Genomic DNA, 18,374 nt, shown 5'->3' with positions numbered 1-18,374 from the left:
AAGTGGTAAAAAAAGTAAAAAAGGCGGGATTTGAAAATACTTACTGAATTGGATAGTGTAAATTGTGTTTGACTAAAAAATATAAGAAACGCGCTCGCTATAAAAATAAGTTCTTCTAGTGAAGAAAATGATATTCTTACGCTGACGCCTACTGAAATTCAAGAGACAGTACAGGCAGTGGCTAGTAATTTGCTACCAGAGAAATCGCGGGCTAGTACTTATAGTTATGTAAATGTTTTCTTATTTCCTCGCAGTAGTCGTGAAAAGCACTATGTAATGCCTCGGCCGGAAACAATAAAGATGGACTCGTATTATTCGAGGGCCTCCACTAACGTGTCGGCCCTCGAACTCACTCGTCCATCTTTTGGTGGTTTTCCGTCCTCTCCTACAATGTACTATACTAGTCATACTAGCTGTTTCTAAAATATTCTACAAGCTTTATAACTCTCCACCAAGCACATTCTTGCTAATCGCCGGCTCCGAAGGTACCAGGCTGACATGGCTGCGAGCAGTCGAGTCTAGAACATTCTACAAGGCTTCACTCACCACCAGGCGGCCCAGGCGCGCATCGTTGCGAGCAGCCAGCTCCGTAGGTACCAGGAGAACATGGCTGTGTGCAGTTAACTCCAGTCCAGCCAGCAGAGCATTCACACCGGCCCGTGTCGGCATCGCAGGAGGAGTTGTTGACGCAAGGACATCGCTCTGAGCAGCCGTCGCCGAAGAAACCTTGCTCGCATTGCGTCTCGCAACGGATACCTGGAATATGTGCAAGAGCCCAAGTGTAAACTGTGTTGTGTCAAAAAAACATTATTAGCGCAATGTGATCCCAAAAGGTGCGTCTGTGCTCATCCCATTTATAAACATTAAGTATAGAAAAGAAACCTAAACAAAACCCTATTGTATCTGTAAATTTGTATGTAAGTATATTGCATTGAGTTTATAAATATATTTTGTGGCGTATGGCGTTTCATTCTTATCCTTTCTCTATAGAATTTGCATATCATGTACTATAGCCGTATATACGCTGTGTAAGTACACTGGTACAGTAAAAAGGTTTTGCTGTACCAGTGGCAAGAAATTAGAAACTAGTGCATAAAACATTTAGTTATGTTATAAGACAGATCGGTAAGGCTTCATGTTCAAATAATTAAAAATATGAGTTTTACTTGACCTCTCCGTGGACAATAGTTAACACTGTAACAGCTTGACTGCTTATTAAGTAATGATTTATTGTAATCAGAAAGGTTAACGGAGATGGATTATCTCTTTGTGCAAATAAGATACATCAGAAAGATGTAAATCTAATTTTTGTGAATAGCTCACAACTCTTTTAGCATTTGAGTTAACGATTTGAGTTTCTTCTATAAAACTATACACACTCTAGCACATATACATGGACATTAAATGCATTATACTATGTTTCGGGTTAGCTAATATTATTATATATTAACAACGTTAGAAGATTTTAAACTTCCATATTGTTATGTTAGCCATTTCATTGCAACGTTTTATTAGTAATCATATATGATGCAACCAATATTATCTGCTACATCAAGTAGTTAAAAATAATAACATAAAAAAAACTAGCGGGATTTAAGTACATTACGAAATTAGTGGCGTGAAATTAATTTCGTGACATTAGTTGCATGACACTAATTTCAGAGAATTTCATAGTGTAAATGCGAAGTAAACACTAGTGTCACGAAAGTGCCTGCGCTGTGCGCACGTGTAGCTTTGACGCTGATGGGGTCATGGTCAATGCGATACTATGAATTTCACGAAATTACTTTCGCATATATCGAAACTACTTTCGTGAAACTAATTTCAACATGCATGACAATGTAAATCCCGCTTAGTGTACTAAAGGTATAAGATGAAATAAAGAACTACCCAACAGTTTATTAAGTTTTATTCACACGTACGCCCAATAATTTATTTAAATATCCTCTAAACATGTTATTAACATGAAAAGTGCCGTCCTCAGTCGAAATAGTCCACAAGCCAGCTTTGCAAGTCAGAAAGGAGTCTTCAACATCTAGTACTGCTACGACCGCATTTATATTTTCAATGTCCAATGTACTTAATATTTTCTTTGCTTGTGATAGGACAGAATCATAGTTAAGTTGTTCATAGTTAACACTCCATGAAACACACTGTGATAGCGTAGATATGCCTTTCAAGCCATTTATATTATCCTTCGCAGTTAGAATTTTATAATACTTCTGGTCATCTAATTTTGCTTTATGTTTGACCATAGTATACTCATATTCTTGTACAAAATTAGTTTCAAAATTCTCACTATCAGTTTCATCGTAAGTAGGGATCTCGTTTATATCTTGAAGCGTCGAATCTTCGTCGCAATACAAAGAGTCGTAAGAACCGAACATATCTGTTAGAAACATATACAAACGATATTTGATTAGTTAACACCCGATAGGCAGGCGTACTTACCTAGTTTCCTAGTGAGACCTGGTGACAGAAATGATTGCGATGATTTTTATGATAGCAAGCAACTATTGATTGTATTATGGGCGCGTGACGTAACCTTAGCAGTAGCTGATTAAAATTCCTACGTAGGGGGCGCTACTAGCACAAACTGTAAACAAGCCGCCTTGATATATCAATGTCATATTTATTTGTAACACATAGTCTGTGAAAACCTGTCAAAAACTGTTTATGGCATAGTATAAGTTACTCTATGGTTTACAGTTTGCGCTAGTGCTGCACTCTGGTGGCAAACCATTGCAGTAATACTCCCTAATTAATGAGAATCGTTATAGATAAGGGAATTAGCAATCTTAATGGCATTTATTTACTATTACGTAGCATGTGTAGCCGTGTGATGCAATATTATGACTTTATCAAGGCGGAAACAATTTGCAGTACTAGTTATCTAATAGTAGGGACTCGAGCAATTGAGCCTAATTACTTGTTAGACGTCTGGCTATCATGTCCAAGAACCTAGCTTTAATTAGCTTGACAAATGTAGCTTATTGGGCAGATAATATGGTTTGATTACGAATGTAATGTTGCGACTATCACAAAATGAGTCATCGTTCAATGTTTGTAAGCAGACGAAATATGGTTATCAACAGTTAAAATAGATGTTGTTTGTTTTTACAACGAGTAACCAATTTATAATTACTGCCTATTTGGCAAGTATGGGTAAGCCATTTATGAGTTTGAATGCGATTAGGCTTTGAGTATAAAAAAGCAAACGTTACGTCATACGTCTTACACGAACTGTATGGCAGTCTGCGCTAAAGTGTCATTCTATAGAACTTGCTAACTATGTAAACAAACCACCAAAATTGTCTATGACTGATGAATTTACTAGTGACCTTTGTTTACATAGTTAGCAAGTTCCATAGAATGACATTTTACAAGAATTATATCAGTCTGGAGTTGCAAGCGTGATTAAGCTGCGGTGAAGCCTGCCTGTTTGTTGTACGCTCAACCGGGGTAAATAGTGATGGCGAGGTGAGTAGGGATAAAACCCGGGACTGATAGTTACCTGACCTGGCTAGCCGCCAGCATTCGGTGACGTAGTCAGCGCCGCGACAGTTGCGAGGCGAGCAGCCGCCCTGTCCCTCGCAGTATATTCCCTATGTCTATGACCATAAGCCGTTAAATACCCACTGACCTTGATATCAGGTCTCGAGTTTAGCCGCTATGTCTATGATTATAAGGCAGTATATCTCATCTCGCCAGCTGGATTCACTGAGCTCACGTGATCGCAGCCGTGGGCATTATTTCCACAGTTACAGGGCATCGGCAGTCTTGTACATTCGCGAACGGTAGTCCTGCCCTCGCACTATAGACCCTATGTTTTAGACTTAAGGTGGAATTTACCTCGCCAACTAGTCTCGCACTGGCATCGTCCGGTAACGTGGTCGCAGCCACGGGCGTTATCCCCACAGTTGCAGGGCGACCGGCAGTCTTGACCGAAGTAGTGTGGTGGACAAGTGTGTTCGCACTTCTCGCCTGTGTAGCCCGGCCCGCAGATACATTCGCCTGTGGAGAAAATTGTACTTTAATCGGATGACTTAGAGTTCAATTTTTAACCCCCAACGCAAAAAACATTAATGAGATGGCATTATTAGTTATTAAATCATACCGTTGACGGGGTTGCAGGGCGCGTTGTTCTCACATTGGCACTCTTGCAGGCACTTCAATCCGTATTTCTTCCCGTCGCATGGACGGTCACATTTCAATCCGTCATACCTGAAATAAATAAAAATAACAAACAACATAAGCAAAGATGAAATAGTTTTAGAAGAAATTGAAATGAAGTGCGTTATATTAAAGTTTATTAAGTTGCCAATCCGCAGTTTATTGAACGAAACGAGTTATCGTTATTGTCGCTATCGCACATAATTTCAAAAAGTTAAAATTCTTTTAAAGATGTCGCGTTATATGTTTGGCATTACTACCCTAGTGTCATTTATAAAAAGCACCTTACTTCATAAACATAAAGTTCAGATTCCGGGATCGCCGTGGCAGGGAACTGGGGTGACTGCTAGCGGAAGCTGACGTACCTTACTACGTCGACATAATGTTCAGATTCGCTTACCCGGGCGGACACTTGCACTTACCTCGTGAGAACACGCGGCGTTGTTGGCGCAGTCGCATGTGTCGCGACGTTGTCGTAGTAGTGAACTGGCAGTACCTTACTACGTCGACATAAGGTTCAGATTGGCTTACCCGGGCGGACACTTGCACTGGCCGGTCTCGTGGGAGCACGTGGCGTTGTTGGCGCAGTCGCATGTGTCGCGACGTTGTCGTCGTAGTGAACTGGCAGTACCTTACTACGTCGACATAAGGTTCAGATTGGCCTACCCGGGCGGACACTTGCACTGGCCGGTCTCGTGGGAGCACGTGGCGTTGTTGGCGCAGTCGCATGTGTCGCGACAGTTGTCGCCGTAGTAGGGGAACTGGCAGAGTTCCTGGCAACGAATGCCGTGGTAGCCGGGCGCACAGAGACATGAACCTATGAGATAAAAACCCATGAGTATAAAATTGTAATGATAAACATGCGAAAATTCTCATGAACTTTTGTAAGAAGCTTCGAATAGTGATTTTTGTGGCGAAATCTAGAGCTTATAGTATAGAGTCACTAGTATTAATTACCGTTAACAGGCGAGCAAAGACCGCTGAACGCACCGGTCCATAGGTCACATCTGGGTTCTTAGGGGTTGTGCACAAATCACGCGAGGTGTTTTCGGCTACTTTTTGACACCCTCTCCCCCTTTGTGACGTTTGGTGAGGTTTTTGGCTACCCCCTCCCCCCACACAACCTCACGTGTAATTTTTTGAAGTTTTTGTTTCGACCTAATTTAAGATAAATAGTATTGTATATAGAAAATCTTGTTTATTTTTTATTTTCGTTAAATAGACTCGCTATTTTGAAGTGCAGAGTGAAGATTTATGTTTAACGAAACCGAGAAAAAGTATCTACTCATGTGGTAGGTTTTTTTTTCTTAGGTTCGTTCACTGTAGAAAAATACACGTGAGGTTTCCTTATACCCCCTCCCCCAACGTGATCTATCGTGATTTTTTCGTGACCCCCCCCTCCCCCTATCGAACCTCGCGAATGTCTACTAAAATTATTACAGTTACCGTTGACAGGTGAGCAGAGACCGCTGTTCTCGCATCGGCAGCTGGAGCGGCAACCTTTGCCGAACGTTAGGAGCGCGCACTGCCGCGAGCAGGTCTCGCCGTCCCACCCGGCTGCACAGTCGCACGCGCCGGTCCACGGGTCACATCTGGAAACAATCAAATTTTTATCGGAGTCGAATAGACCTAGGACACAGAATAAGTAATAGTATTATCATACAGAACGGCCACGCACCGCCCCGCCCCGCCCCGCATTACCTCGCCCCGCGACTGGCCGCGACATGAATCTGGCGGACTTCTGGCGTCCTCACAGTAAAGCGACTTACCCAGACATACACAATGACGCGTGTACAGACGTGCCGAGCACACATATAAACTCAAATGATTTTTGATGTATAGCGTTTCCGCCCTGTGCCTAGGACGCTTTATACATAGACTGGGAATTGAAAAGCAAATATTTGAGGATGGGATGCTACTTGCCAGCCATATTATAATAAATAAATATATATTATTTCGAGACTTTCCGTGTATTATACCTTTCCTGTTAGACTTTCAACTAAAAAACCACAACAACGAGCTTAATTGTTAAATAAATAATAAATAATCAATGAATCATGGCAATGTATGTTATTAATTACACAGTTTTACGTCAATCATTTCGCAATAACTCATTCAATTGCTCACATATTATCTGTTTGCATTGCAAATGTTTACTACATCGAATTTTCAATGTAAATTTATTTGACTTATTATTTTTCGAGGATCTAAAGGATGAAACAAAAGCTTGTCTAATAAAGGCATACAATATGTAATATAATTTGGCTGCGTTTAAACATTTTGGGGCAATATATTTTAAATAATCTCCAAATATTGGCAATACGTATTGGAAAACGACCAAATCATACCAATTAAGCTTGAAATTGTAGATGGACTTTCAAAAATTCTGGTATCTAATATAGTAAGCCATTTCTAGTAGGGGTATGAGCCGTCTTTTGACGAACATTACGTCAGACACTATAAAAGTACTTACAAGTCTGTATTAGCCGGTTCACACTCGCAGTCCTTGTCGCACATCTTTCCGTACTTGCCGTCAGGGCAAGCGCGCAGTTCACAATGTGCGCCCTTCCAACCAGCTTTACAAGTAGGTTCGAGAGCCGTCTTTTGGCGAACGCTCAAACAGACATTTAAAGAGATACTCACAGGTCTGTATTAGCCGGTTCACACTCGCAGTCCTTGTCGCACATCTTCCCGTACTTGCCGTCAGGGCAAGCGCGCAGTTCACAATGTGCGCCCTTCCAACCAGGTTTACAAGTGCACGAGCCGTCTTTTGGCGAACACTCGCCGCCGTGCAGACATTCGCATGTTCTGTTGCAGTCGACGCCGTACGTGCCGGGCTTGCAGGTCTCCATGCACTGAAAAGTTTATATAAATATTAGACTGTTGGATGACTTTTGAGCAGCAGTTGTTTCAAAAGGTACCTAACTATGTAATAATTTAGAATCGACGTTTGGGTGCAATTCGTAGCAAAGTAATACCAAAATAAAGATAATTTGCATAGAATTCTTAGTCAAAGTTGTTTCTAGTGTTTGGGAAGTTCCTAGCTGAGCAGCATAGATTATTTGTTATGTATGTATACATGGTATTAGTGTTTAACAATAATGATGTAATGTGGATTTCCACTTAACTGTTGTAACTAGGTACACTTACTCAACAGACTCACAAAGTTCACCTTTACCCTTTTTAGCACAATACAACAAGCACCTCTATTGTTTAAAATATAAAAACAATATTATGTTGTTTGTTTAAAGAATAGTATGTAATAGATGAGAATCACTCAGCTCAAAAAAAATCATATAATTTTGCATAGTCAAGTACAAAAGCTAAGCGGACATGGTAGAGGAACTAACCACAACTCTATCGTTAAGAGAATAAGAGCGTGCATATTTGAGTCGCTTAACTTCAAACTCGGGTAAATCTATCTGTCAGATTATGCGATTTTGGTATTAAGAGGTAATAGCGTAGATATTTGCTGAGAGGGTCGAATGGATTTACCCGAGTTTGAAGTTAAGTGACACATTTGCATGTGTATTTTTACTGCCTCACGCGTTTAACTTATTTTGCTGCTGAAAAGCTCAATTTGATTATAACACTAACCTCTTCAGTCAACGATAGAAGCTTGTATCAGAACGTATTTGACGTGATAACGTCTTATAAATCGATGAACACCGGTAGCATGCACGAAAAATGTCACGTTGTGGTCAGATCTCCATGGTAACGTTGTGGACAAATCTCCATGGTAACGTTATGTAATGTAATGGTAATGTTTTCTTATGACGTTATCACGCAAAATTATCGTCCGTAAACCGACTTTACAGACAACCAAATTTTTTTGTCAAAAAATTGTTGAACATGGGTTACCTTTTCGCCAGTGTAGCCGGCCTCGCAGTGACAGTGTCCGGTGACGTGGTGACAACTCGCGCCGTTGGCGCACTCGCAGCTCCGCTCGCACTTCTCTCCCCATTTGCCAGATGGACATCTGGAGACCACAACCATTAAACATGACAGTAATGTGTGTTCGATCGTATAATGCAGCGGTCAGCAACCTGCGGCCCGCGGGCCGCATGCGGCTCGTAAACCTGTCACTCGCGGCCCGAGTGCCGCCTTGGCTATTTTGTATGTAATAGTGACAAACGACAATGTCTCATAAAGTCATAAATATTAACAAAGTACGGCCCGCGTCACCTCCGTTAGCTATTATGTGGCCCTTGGCTGCTAAAAGGTTGCCGACCGCTGGTATAATGGATATTGAACGCAATGCATGCTCAATCCTACTAATGCAGGTTAATCTAGCACAGCTGTAGCGCACAACCTACGCTAGTATTTTTTTTTCAAGATGGACCACTCTATAATAAATCACTTTACGAATTGAGCCAACAATTGGTTAGCTTTTTTGCAATAGACCATGACATTATGGAATGCAACGAAGAGATCTTATGCAGTAGGTACTGAAAAATCTCTACCCACACACTAGGCTGCAAAATCTATTTTTTCATGATGTCGAATTTAATCCTGTTATCTCAAGTCATTGCAATTATGATTTCCATGTTGGATAAATATTAAAAACAGTGCTTCGGGTGTACCACTAAATATTATCGTAGATTTTCTTCGTTTTCTATCAAGCCAAACTTTGAAAGGAGGCATTCAATATAATATTCATAACCAAGGAAAATTCGAGTCGAAAAATTACGTTACTTAAACGGCTCAAAATAAAATAACAACAACGGGTAACAAAATTCAACAGCGCATCAATTTGGCGATCCAGGTCAACCGAGTGCACATAACATGCATGAGTATTGCATATTGAATTTCGCAACACGCTCGGGCATCATCCGTGTTTGGGTGCAACGATCAACGCATGCTTGACACGAATTTAGGGTACGTTTATTAGAAAATTGCCCACTCGCCAAAAGCTGATTGCCTTCTGAGCTGTGTAAAATATAAGTCAAAATAAAAATATAACCGCCACATTTGTTAGGCGTGTCGTGGAGGAGTCAGTTGCAAACAAAAAATTAGGAATGTATAGTTTCACAAACGAAATACCTCCTACATAGTAGTTTTCTTAAATGAATTTCCCGTCTTCATATCACGTTGAGTCATTGCACAAGGCTATTTTTTGTAGTAAGTGACACAGCATACGAGATCAATAAATTATGCAGATCACAAATCACTACTAGATGGAGTTACTTGCGACTAACTGTCACCGCAGCACTAATTTAGCTGGTATGTGAGATAAGTACTAGCATTACATACAGAACGGACTAGTTCCTTTCTTCCCCGACTCGAATTGCCTCACCACACGACGACTGAAGGCTTAACGCGAACCACGTTCGACGTGTTGCCTCCCTGTCACACTTACGTACGAAATTACGAGTGCGAAAGCGAGGCAACACGTCGAACGCGGTTCGCGTTAGGCCCTCAGATTGTCTACTGACTGACAGAATCTCAGCTCGATTAGCAAAGCGACGGGAAGTTCAATATGCCGTGTATTCGTTCCGTGGCCTCCGTGTATGACGGTGGCGCCCTCCTGGTGGGTCTGGGACATATTGCTTATTTAACAGTTGGCAGCTGCCTTATAGTATGAAGATGTAGTCCCACACAAGTTCATATTTTCACCACGTATATCAATACGTAGGACATGTAGTGCGCACAAAATAAATGTAAAATGATTTCGGTACTATGGCTTGTCCGGCCTGTGAATATATTTACCTGTTAGCGCAGACCTCGCCACTCCAGCCGGGCGCGCAGTCGCATTCTCCTGAGAGTGGATGACATTTTCCGCCATTTTGGCATCGGCAGCCTTGAGGGCAGGCCACTTGTGCTGGACAGCGTTCCTCGCACCTGTTCACAACATGATTCTGTCAAAACTAGCATGCATGAGAAGTGCATACACAAAGCTTTTGTCATTAGAATGACCAAAATGTTGATAAAGACTATCCTATCTTGCTTGCACATCCATGTTTAAGTTTTTTCCATCCATGTTACATATTTTATTACCTATATGCCCCGTGTATGAACTACAGGGGGCAGCAGGAACAGTCAAATTTTTGGCGCGAGGCGTAAATGTGTCGTTTATGCTTCCGATGTATCATGTAGCCCACAAGATGGTGGAACCTACTATGCACAAGGAAACGTACCGACGAGTACGGTATATGGTAGCACTTGCTTTGGCAATGTACATGCGCACCTGCACATATGTTCCCGATTCCTGAATCCTGAATGTGGCCTGCCACAAGATGGTAGACCCTCCAACGCGCACGGTCCCTATTGTCATGGAGTTTTTTTGTTGGGAGCCATTGTAAAAAGGGACAGAAGCAACATATTGTCTTATACGGCAAGCTCCTGAATTAAAAATAACACTTACAGCGGTCCCGTAAAGCCTGGTACACACTCGCACGCCCCGCTCGCGGCATCACAAGTACCATTCTTGCATTGACACGTCTCTATACAGTTGTCGCCAAACGTCGGCGCCGCACAGGCCTTCTCGCAGGCCTCGCCTCGCCAACCCGACGCGCAGGCACATTCGCCAGTTAAAGGCTCGCAGGTACCGCCGTTCAGGCATTGGCACGAGTTCTGGCAGTTGCGGCCCCATTTGCCTTTTGGGCAGGCTGTAACAATATGTTTGGATGAGATTTAAATGCTCACGACTGGAAATGAAGTGCGGCAGTTTTTCTAAAAGCTTAGATACTTGTATAGGCAGAAAATAAAGCAAAAGAAAATGTATTATATGCTGAAGAATTTTTAACGATTCTCATATTAAAAACTACATGTCATTTATCTATATAAGTGTTCATAAAATCATTAATTATTATGAATCTAAACCATAAATTAAATTATTTATAGGTATAGGGATTATTAGGGATGCGTCGGTTTGAGTTTTCTCTGGAAAAGACTCGAGTCTCTATTGCCTCAACACCAAGTATAGTCTAGAAAACTTCGTCGAGTCTTAAATATGTCATCATCATCATCATCATCATCATCTAAGCCATAAGACGTCCACTGCTGAACATAGGTACCGGTTGGAAATAAAATATTTACCTACCCTAAAAACTCAGGTCGCTACGGACACTAGTAATATCTAATTCCATTTTGTCTAAGTATAGTTTTATGTCCTTTATTAATTCTTAATTAACTATTCTATACTCACAAATATCGCAAGCCGGTCCCCCGTATCCATGGTCGCACGCGCACGTATTCGGCGCGACGCAAGGTACGCATTACTCCCCGTTCGTATCCGGAGCAAATCCCGCGCAGCATTCTTCAACCAGCCGGTATTTCACAAGGATCTGTGTCTTGTACACTGTCCGGAACTTACGCTGGAGCGAGTCGAAAGTAACTCTCTAAAACTATTCTATACTCACATATATCGCAAGCCGGTCCCCCGTACCCATGGTCGCACGCGCACGTATTCGGCGCGACACACTTCCCCTGCACGCACTTATCCACGCACACAGGTACGCATTGCTCCCCTTTCGTGTCCGGCGCGAACCCAGCACAACATTCCTCAACCGGCCGGTATTTCACAAGGATCTGTGTCTTGTAGACTGTTCGGAACTTCACTCGGTATTTGGAACATCGTGGTGGAACGTTGAAGCACCAGGAGTATTCTTTCTCTTGGTAGGGTTGTTGTTCGGTTACGCGCACTTTGGTTGTATATCTGGAAAGGATGGAAACGATAAGAGCATGAATGGACAATTATTCTATTCAAACAGTGGAGTTGAGTTCTGATAATATTTATGTTTGATATAAACATTTAGCATCAATAGTTTCGGTACGATCAAACTACAATTCAAAATTACCGTTATCATAACGTCAAATTAATTTGATACAAAAGTGACATAAGCTAGAATTAAGTTAGATGCAATAATTATCACGTTTATATTTTATATAATCGGCGTTCATTACACTGCTATTTATATTACTCGTATTGATGCGAAAGTCACTGTCTGTAGTTAATTATTTACAGTATTAACGCTTAAACCGCTGAACCTAAGACGATGAAATTTTTTATGGGAGATATTGAACCCCGGAGGACATAGGATCGTTTTTATCAAACATCATCATCATCATTATTTTACGTAGACGAAGTTACGGACAGACACTAGTAGTATATATATATATATATATATATATATATATAGTATTAGCCTGTGCAGTAGGTATAGCCTGTCCGATTTCTTAGATCAAGTTCACCTTTACCAAGGAGGAGTTTTGGCCGAAGAGTGTCAAGTTCCGGTGGCGGTTCCGCGACCGGATCCCTGACACGGCGGGGTTGCGAACTGCGTCGCAGCCATAATTGTGTTGTTGTATTTTCATTTTTACTATGGCGTACTTTATCTTATAGAAAAACGGACAGACTATACATGAAATATTTTTACTCTTGACATTATGACTAGTTTGACTCTTAGTCAATTTTTTCAAACATATTTTAATTTCACTGGTTCCATGAATGGGTTACTCATCACGAACGTTTTCAGTAGGTACAATGTTTCTGTTTCTGAGCGAAATATGCATATTGCAGTATAATAGAACAATGGCGTTCATTCAATTATGATGAATAGGAACTGTTTTACAAACATGAAACTAGTTTACTGGCGTGTTTAGTTTCAGGAAATACCGAACTTGTATTTACATTTGAACCATTTGTTTCGCATATATTGCACGGTCTGGCCTTCACATATCATCATCATTGTAGTGAATTCAATTTGAAATAATGTGTTCGCGATCAAAATATTTGCCAATGGTTCTGATACAGAGAAGCCGTGATACCATATGCATAAGTCAGATGTCTTTGTCTTATTTTATTTCGAGACAATCTTACATAGGTTTGACCTAGCCGCAAACTAAGAAGCTTGTACACACAATACACCTTATAAAACAAAGTCCCCCGCCACGTCTGTCTGTTTGTGTTTATATGTTCGCGATAAGCTCAGAAACTACTGAACGGATTTTCATGCGGTTTTCTCGATTCTTGAGGATCTTGATTCTTGATCAGTGATTCTTGAGGAAGGTTTAGGTATAATTTGTTAACCCGTGCGAAGCCGGGCGGGTAAATAATAAAAACTTAAATACCATAGAAAGCTTTCATAATTCAGAAACAAATATTCGTGATAAGCACACAGATTAGAAGCCAGATTTTCAAGCTTCGTAGGCAGAGTCACTGCGTCTGGCCGTTAAAACCAATGAACAATCAAGTCAAAATCTAATCAAACAAACGGATATCAATTGATTATAAATATAGATATTTATTTACAGATACACGGTTAGTTGAATCGAACATCGGAACGGGTTGTTGTAAGTAGGATGAATTGATTTTATCCCAATAAAACTCAATCGAGACAAGCGCTTTGTGTTCCCCACAGACGCTGCCACTGTTTGTACTGCCCGCCATATAATATGGACAAAACAAAGGAGACAATAGCGGGAAGGGAGTTCAGATATAAAGTTAAATGACCTGAATGAATACCGTACGGTATCACAGCCACACATTCGCCTTATTACAATGGCCATAAAGTGCAAAATTGTCACCGATCAGTGACAATCAGTAAAAAACAAACAAAATGAACAGTAATGTGGCATAATATGCGGGAAACCAAACAAAGTACGATGTCGAGAGAGATACCTATACGACCGTTAGTTAGTTAAAAGGGCATAGATAGATACATATGCAGTACCAATGAGTTCCTGCAGACTAACGTTAATGATATTGAGGTAGGTACTGGGAGTATTGGCAGTTAACGTGAAATATATGATAAGAACTGTGGCCAAGGTTGTTGACATTAGCTCAGAGACCTCCAGCTATTAGGGCTGAAAGGTTTTTCCGTGGCAACTACGACCTGGGGGTAGGGCTGCCATCCATCCGGGTATCCCCGGATTTGTCCTAGTTTGGAGGCCGTCCGGGTAGATTTTCAAAAAGTGCCGGGCACTTTTTATGTGAGGAAACACCTTATTGAATTTAATTATTAATGTGTACAAATTTTTCGGTTCGTCGAATTTAGAGATGGCAGCCCTACCTAGCGTAGCAGGCAGGAAACCATTGTACGAGTAGAATGAGGAAACGCATGATCAGTATTGTAGAGATCCTAAGGAATCTTTAAGGTGACATGATTATTTGATCATGATGAAATTTTAAGAATGATGTGTGGGTAATTGGGTTCTATATTCTATATACAAAAGAAAAAGTAAACGTCCAGAGGAAAGAAATTGTTGTTGATGAATATGATGAAAATCATTAACACATTACAAAGTAAGTTTACATTAATTAGCAGCGATAGAAACAGTCACACTCAGTTTGATAATCCTTTGCACTTCGACCTTGATGCAGATAATTCTATTTAAAGTGCACACTGGACTTTCGTGCCGATAAAAAAAGCATTTTACGCATTCTCAGGTCAAGAACAGAGTGCCTTTTAGTCGCTTCTACTGACCGAGTTATTGTATCGTAGTTTAACTTCGAAGGTCAACGGTTATCTAATTGTTTTTGCATAAAACAATAGGTATAAAAGATGACTCATCTGCAATGGCTTATCTCCGGTTCGTTGGTAAACATTATTTGGCAAACGCAGAACATATGTGGGCCGATTCTTTTACAACATAGTTTTATGTTATGTATCGTGACAATATAGCTACAAGCAGTTGAAAGTGTACATGGGTATACTGTCGCGATTGAGCTCTTATACACTACCATACCAGCCACCATACCATCCTTACCATATCATATTATCAGCTACAGTTAGAAACTATAGTTCGTTTTTTTCAGCATTAGAAAGAACTTGAAAGAAGGTAAGCGATCTTGACATGTCTTTTAATTGAAAAACGCTTTTTAAAAAAACAGTAACTATGACTTATGAAAGCAGAAGAATATAAATCATCGTATTAGATTCATAATTGTTACATATTTGCCGTAAGTTATTTTTAAAATGTGTTTTTTAATTAAAAGACACATCAAGATTATTATTATTTCTTTGACATAGTTTATATTATTGTTTGATGTTTTTATTAACGTTGTATTTGACCATTGTACCTGATACTTGACTTGTCCTATTCTGCTTTCGTCACCCATTCTACATTCGTCACAATCGTCGGTGGTTTTCAATGTAGAATGAGTAATAGGACTAGTTTAAGAACTTGACGAAAAACGAATGGGACGACCTAAGACGATACTGTTGGATCGTTGCAAAACGTCGCTATGTGGTCTCGCACTATGGCAGTGGCACTAAGCATGCAATCTTGCATAACCAATACAATAATTATAATAATTATTAGGAACTGGCAGAGAATAAGTCGCTACTCGACCAGATTTTTTATCTGGGTGTTTACAATACAATAAATGCTTTACGCAAAACAGTTTCCTTAAGTGGGTCATCATCATCAAACACATGCTAAACTATTGCAAATGTCATGATGTCATGAACATGAGAACTACTACATATAGGTATACATACCTACTACTAATTATATGATTATGTATTTGGTCGTACATTTGTAATGGATCTCGACTTCTAATTACCTTTATTTGACTAACTCACAATCAAGACATATTTTGTAATTTTTAAGCAAAACATAGATAACGTGTAAAAGTCCAATACCATTGAAAATTTACAAAACAGGGTTCAATATAATTATAAGTAAATATTACCTATTAGCACAGAATAAATAATAGTTCTAGGTACAGAAGACTCACTCCCTAACAAAACGCGTCAGTTACGATCAGCACAGATATGGCCGCTAGGTGGCGACAGCGCCACGCGCGGCTTAAGGCAAACCCCAAAATTGGGGCCGAACGGGTGTACTTTTAGCTACCTGTAGCAAAGCGACGAAATCGCGGAGTGAGACACGCCTGCTATTAGATAAGATCTATTAAATACTAAGTTTGTAAATTGTAGCCAATAAAATAAAAAGGGGTAAAGTTGATGATGTTGGCGATATTTTAATAATAGGCATACATCAATTAAAAATCACTTATAACTATTATAAAACAACTTCGCAATCAACGTCTGAAAATATTATGATATTTGACCAATAAACGGCGGTTGACTTAAAACACGGAATAGTTATATCCGTTCGCGTGAACTATCATTATCATGTCTGTGAGTTGTGAGTAAAACCTAGCCTAACGACTGGCCGGGTGAATCACGGATGTGTCAATGAAATATACTTGAATAACTTATCCTATCCACGCACGCAATGAACAAAGACGAATGGAACAAGCGTTGTAATAACAGGAAAACTAACTAATCCTCTGTGGACTTTATGTCTGTTGTAATAAGGTTTACGAATAGCTTAATCTTAGTAGCATTAGGCCTTTACCTGCATGTTCGGTTCAATGTTTACCTACAGCGGTGCAGTATAGACTGTAGATAGCTGAGTACCTAAGCCTTATTAAGAGACATGTTACTGAAAGGGTGTAGCATAGCCTTTCAAAAACTGGCCCCGCAAAGCTCTGTTTTCGAAACTGTTACCAGATGAGACATGAGACCACGGAGAAAATACATCTCGAATTTTTTTAACCCTCTACTGCCTCCTGGAACCTCACGGCATCCATTTAACCTTAAACTTTTTTTTCTGTAAATGTATGAAACACGGACATATATTAAAATATGCAAAAATATTGACTTGATTTATTAACAGTTTAAAAAAATACGAGCTCTTTTCGTAGTTCTTGAAAAAAAAAAATAAAAAAAAATAGGCTAGTAATACAAGGTTAGGTCAGATCCACGTTGCGCGGATGTCGCGGAAATGGGTCGATCTCGACCGCAGGGGAGCAGGCAGATCATTTATAAATATGTATATGTCTAGACGGATCGAAGTCGAATTAATATTTCAGTGCTTGCCATTAGAGAGCCATCACAGATATTTGTTTTCCAGTTATGGATTTTTTCTATGCATTTAAGTGTTTAGTTTAGGACTAGGTCGATCTATTTAAAATTGTCCTTTTATATTTATTTCTTATTAATTAACTGTATAAAAATACATAAAATCCTATGGCTTGTTTCTTATGTACCTAGTCATTGGGGCCCTCAAGGGTGTCGTAGGCCATCGCCAATACCCTCAACCCGACCAACACTAATCGACAACCTTCCATCATAGCCCGGCAACTCATTGAAGTGAATTGGCAAAACATATAGATTGTCATCACGCTAGGGATGTGCTATCACCGTTCGCACAAGGTTAAACAATAAAAAGTCAATAAATACTCACGGTTCATTTCTCATGCAGACATTGGGGCCCTCAAGGATGGCGCTGGCCACCGCCACGAGCCCCAAGACCGCCACAACCTTCGGCCACATCTCGACTCACGCCCGCTCCATAACACTATTGTTTACGGTGTTACGTCACAATGTGCATTCAAATGTTGCGCCAGTGTAGGCTTTTACGATGCCGGAGATCTGAAATAAAAGGGTCGCTGTTACTAGTATTCTCATGAAACTTTATATAGAACAGCCGGGCTAGCATATGATTGGCGCGACAGTATCTCGCGGCGAGATAGACTACACGTCCCTCTTTTGTTAACATGTAGTTCGTTTTTTTCAGCATTAGAAATAAGGTAAACAATCGTCATGTGTCTTTTAATTGAAAAACACATTTTAAAAATAAGTTACGGCAAATATGTAACAATTATGAATCTAATACGATCATTTATATTCTTCTGCTTTAATAAGTAATAGTTTTTGATTTTTAAAAAGCGTTTTTCAATTAAAAGATATGTCAAGATCGCTCACCTTCTTGCAAGTTCTTTCTAATGCTAAAAAAACGAACTATAGAAAACGACGGGTAGTCTATCGCGCCGCGAGATACTGTTGCGCCAATCATGTGCTTGGCCTACAGTTTTGGTATTGTGTAGAGTTGTAATTTTATTCCAATTGGGAAAGCAAAATAGATTCAAATAGAATTTGCACCTACGAAGCTTTGAATGCCAAAAATGTAAGGTGTCATGACAACTCATGTGTTGCCGTGCCCATAGCGCCAAGAACGGTTTATTACTTACCTAAAAAGTAAAAATAACTTGCAAGGTTTCTAATTTTATTCGTATTTGTGTGACACATGGATATTTCAAATGGTGGTCAAAAGGTTAAAAGTATGGCCAGGAGGACTAAGAAGCCTAGTGCGATTGTCCAAAATAAAAGTAGTATTACATTATTTAATTCAACTCTTTTTTACACCACCAGAGTTTATGGCTATGTTTTCGTAACTTTTAAAGG

The 18,374-nt window shown here is 40.1% G+C and overlaps 1 protein-coding gene across 1 annotated transcript in view; it reads right to left on the bottom strand.

Moving 5' to 3' along the window:
• LOC134664754 (protein draper) overlaps window positions 1-18,374 on the bottom strand; it is a gene marked incomplete at its 3' end in the record, with an annotated part of 48,148 nt that overhangs the window by 15,213 nt on the left and 14,561 nt on the right. The window contains exons 2-12 of the mRNA XM_063521499.1: window positions 17,374-17,561; window positions 11,535-11,830; window positions 10,538-10,781; window positions 9,883-10,014; window positions 8,035-8,152; window positions 6,817-7,028; window positions 5,620-5,765; window positions 4,840-4,990; window positions 4,118-4,224; window positions 3,853-4,014; window positions 550-756 (exon numbers count right to left, since the gene is read on the bottom strand). Of these exons, the coding sequence (XP_063377569.1) occupies window positions 550-756; window positions 3,853-4,014; window positions 4,118-4,224; window positions 4,840-4,990; window positions 5,620-5,765; window positions 6,817-7,028; window positions 8,035-8,152; window positions 9,883-10,014; window positions 10,538-10,781; window positions 11,535-11,830; window positions 17,374-17,462 (1,864 nt within the window). The remainder of the gene's footprint in view (window positions 1-549; window positions 757-3,852; window positions 4,015-4,117; window positions 4,225-4,839; window positions 4,991-5,619; window positions 5,766-6,816; window positions 7,029-8,034; window positions 8,153-9,882; window positions 10,015-10,537; window positions 10,782-11,534; window positions 11,831-17,373; window positions 17,562-18,374) is intronic.

This window comes from Cydia fagiglandana, chromosome 5 (assembly GCF_963556715.1).
Source record: "Cydia fagiglandana chromosome 5, ilCydFagi1.1, whole genome shotgun sequence".
Lineage (NCBI taxonomy): Eukaryota > Metazoa > Arthropoda > Insecta > Lepidoptera > Tortricidae > Cydia > Cydia fagiglandana.
The sequence above is the reverse complement of the archived record's forward strand: the minus strand, read 5'-3'. Positions and strand labels throughout refer to the sequence as shown.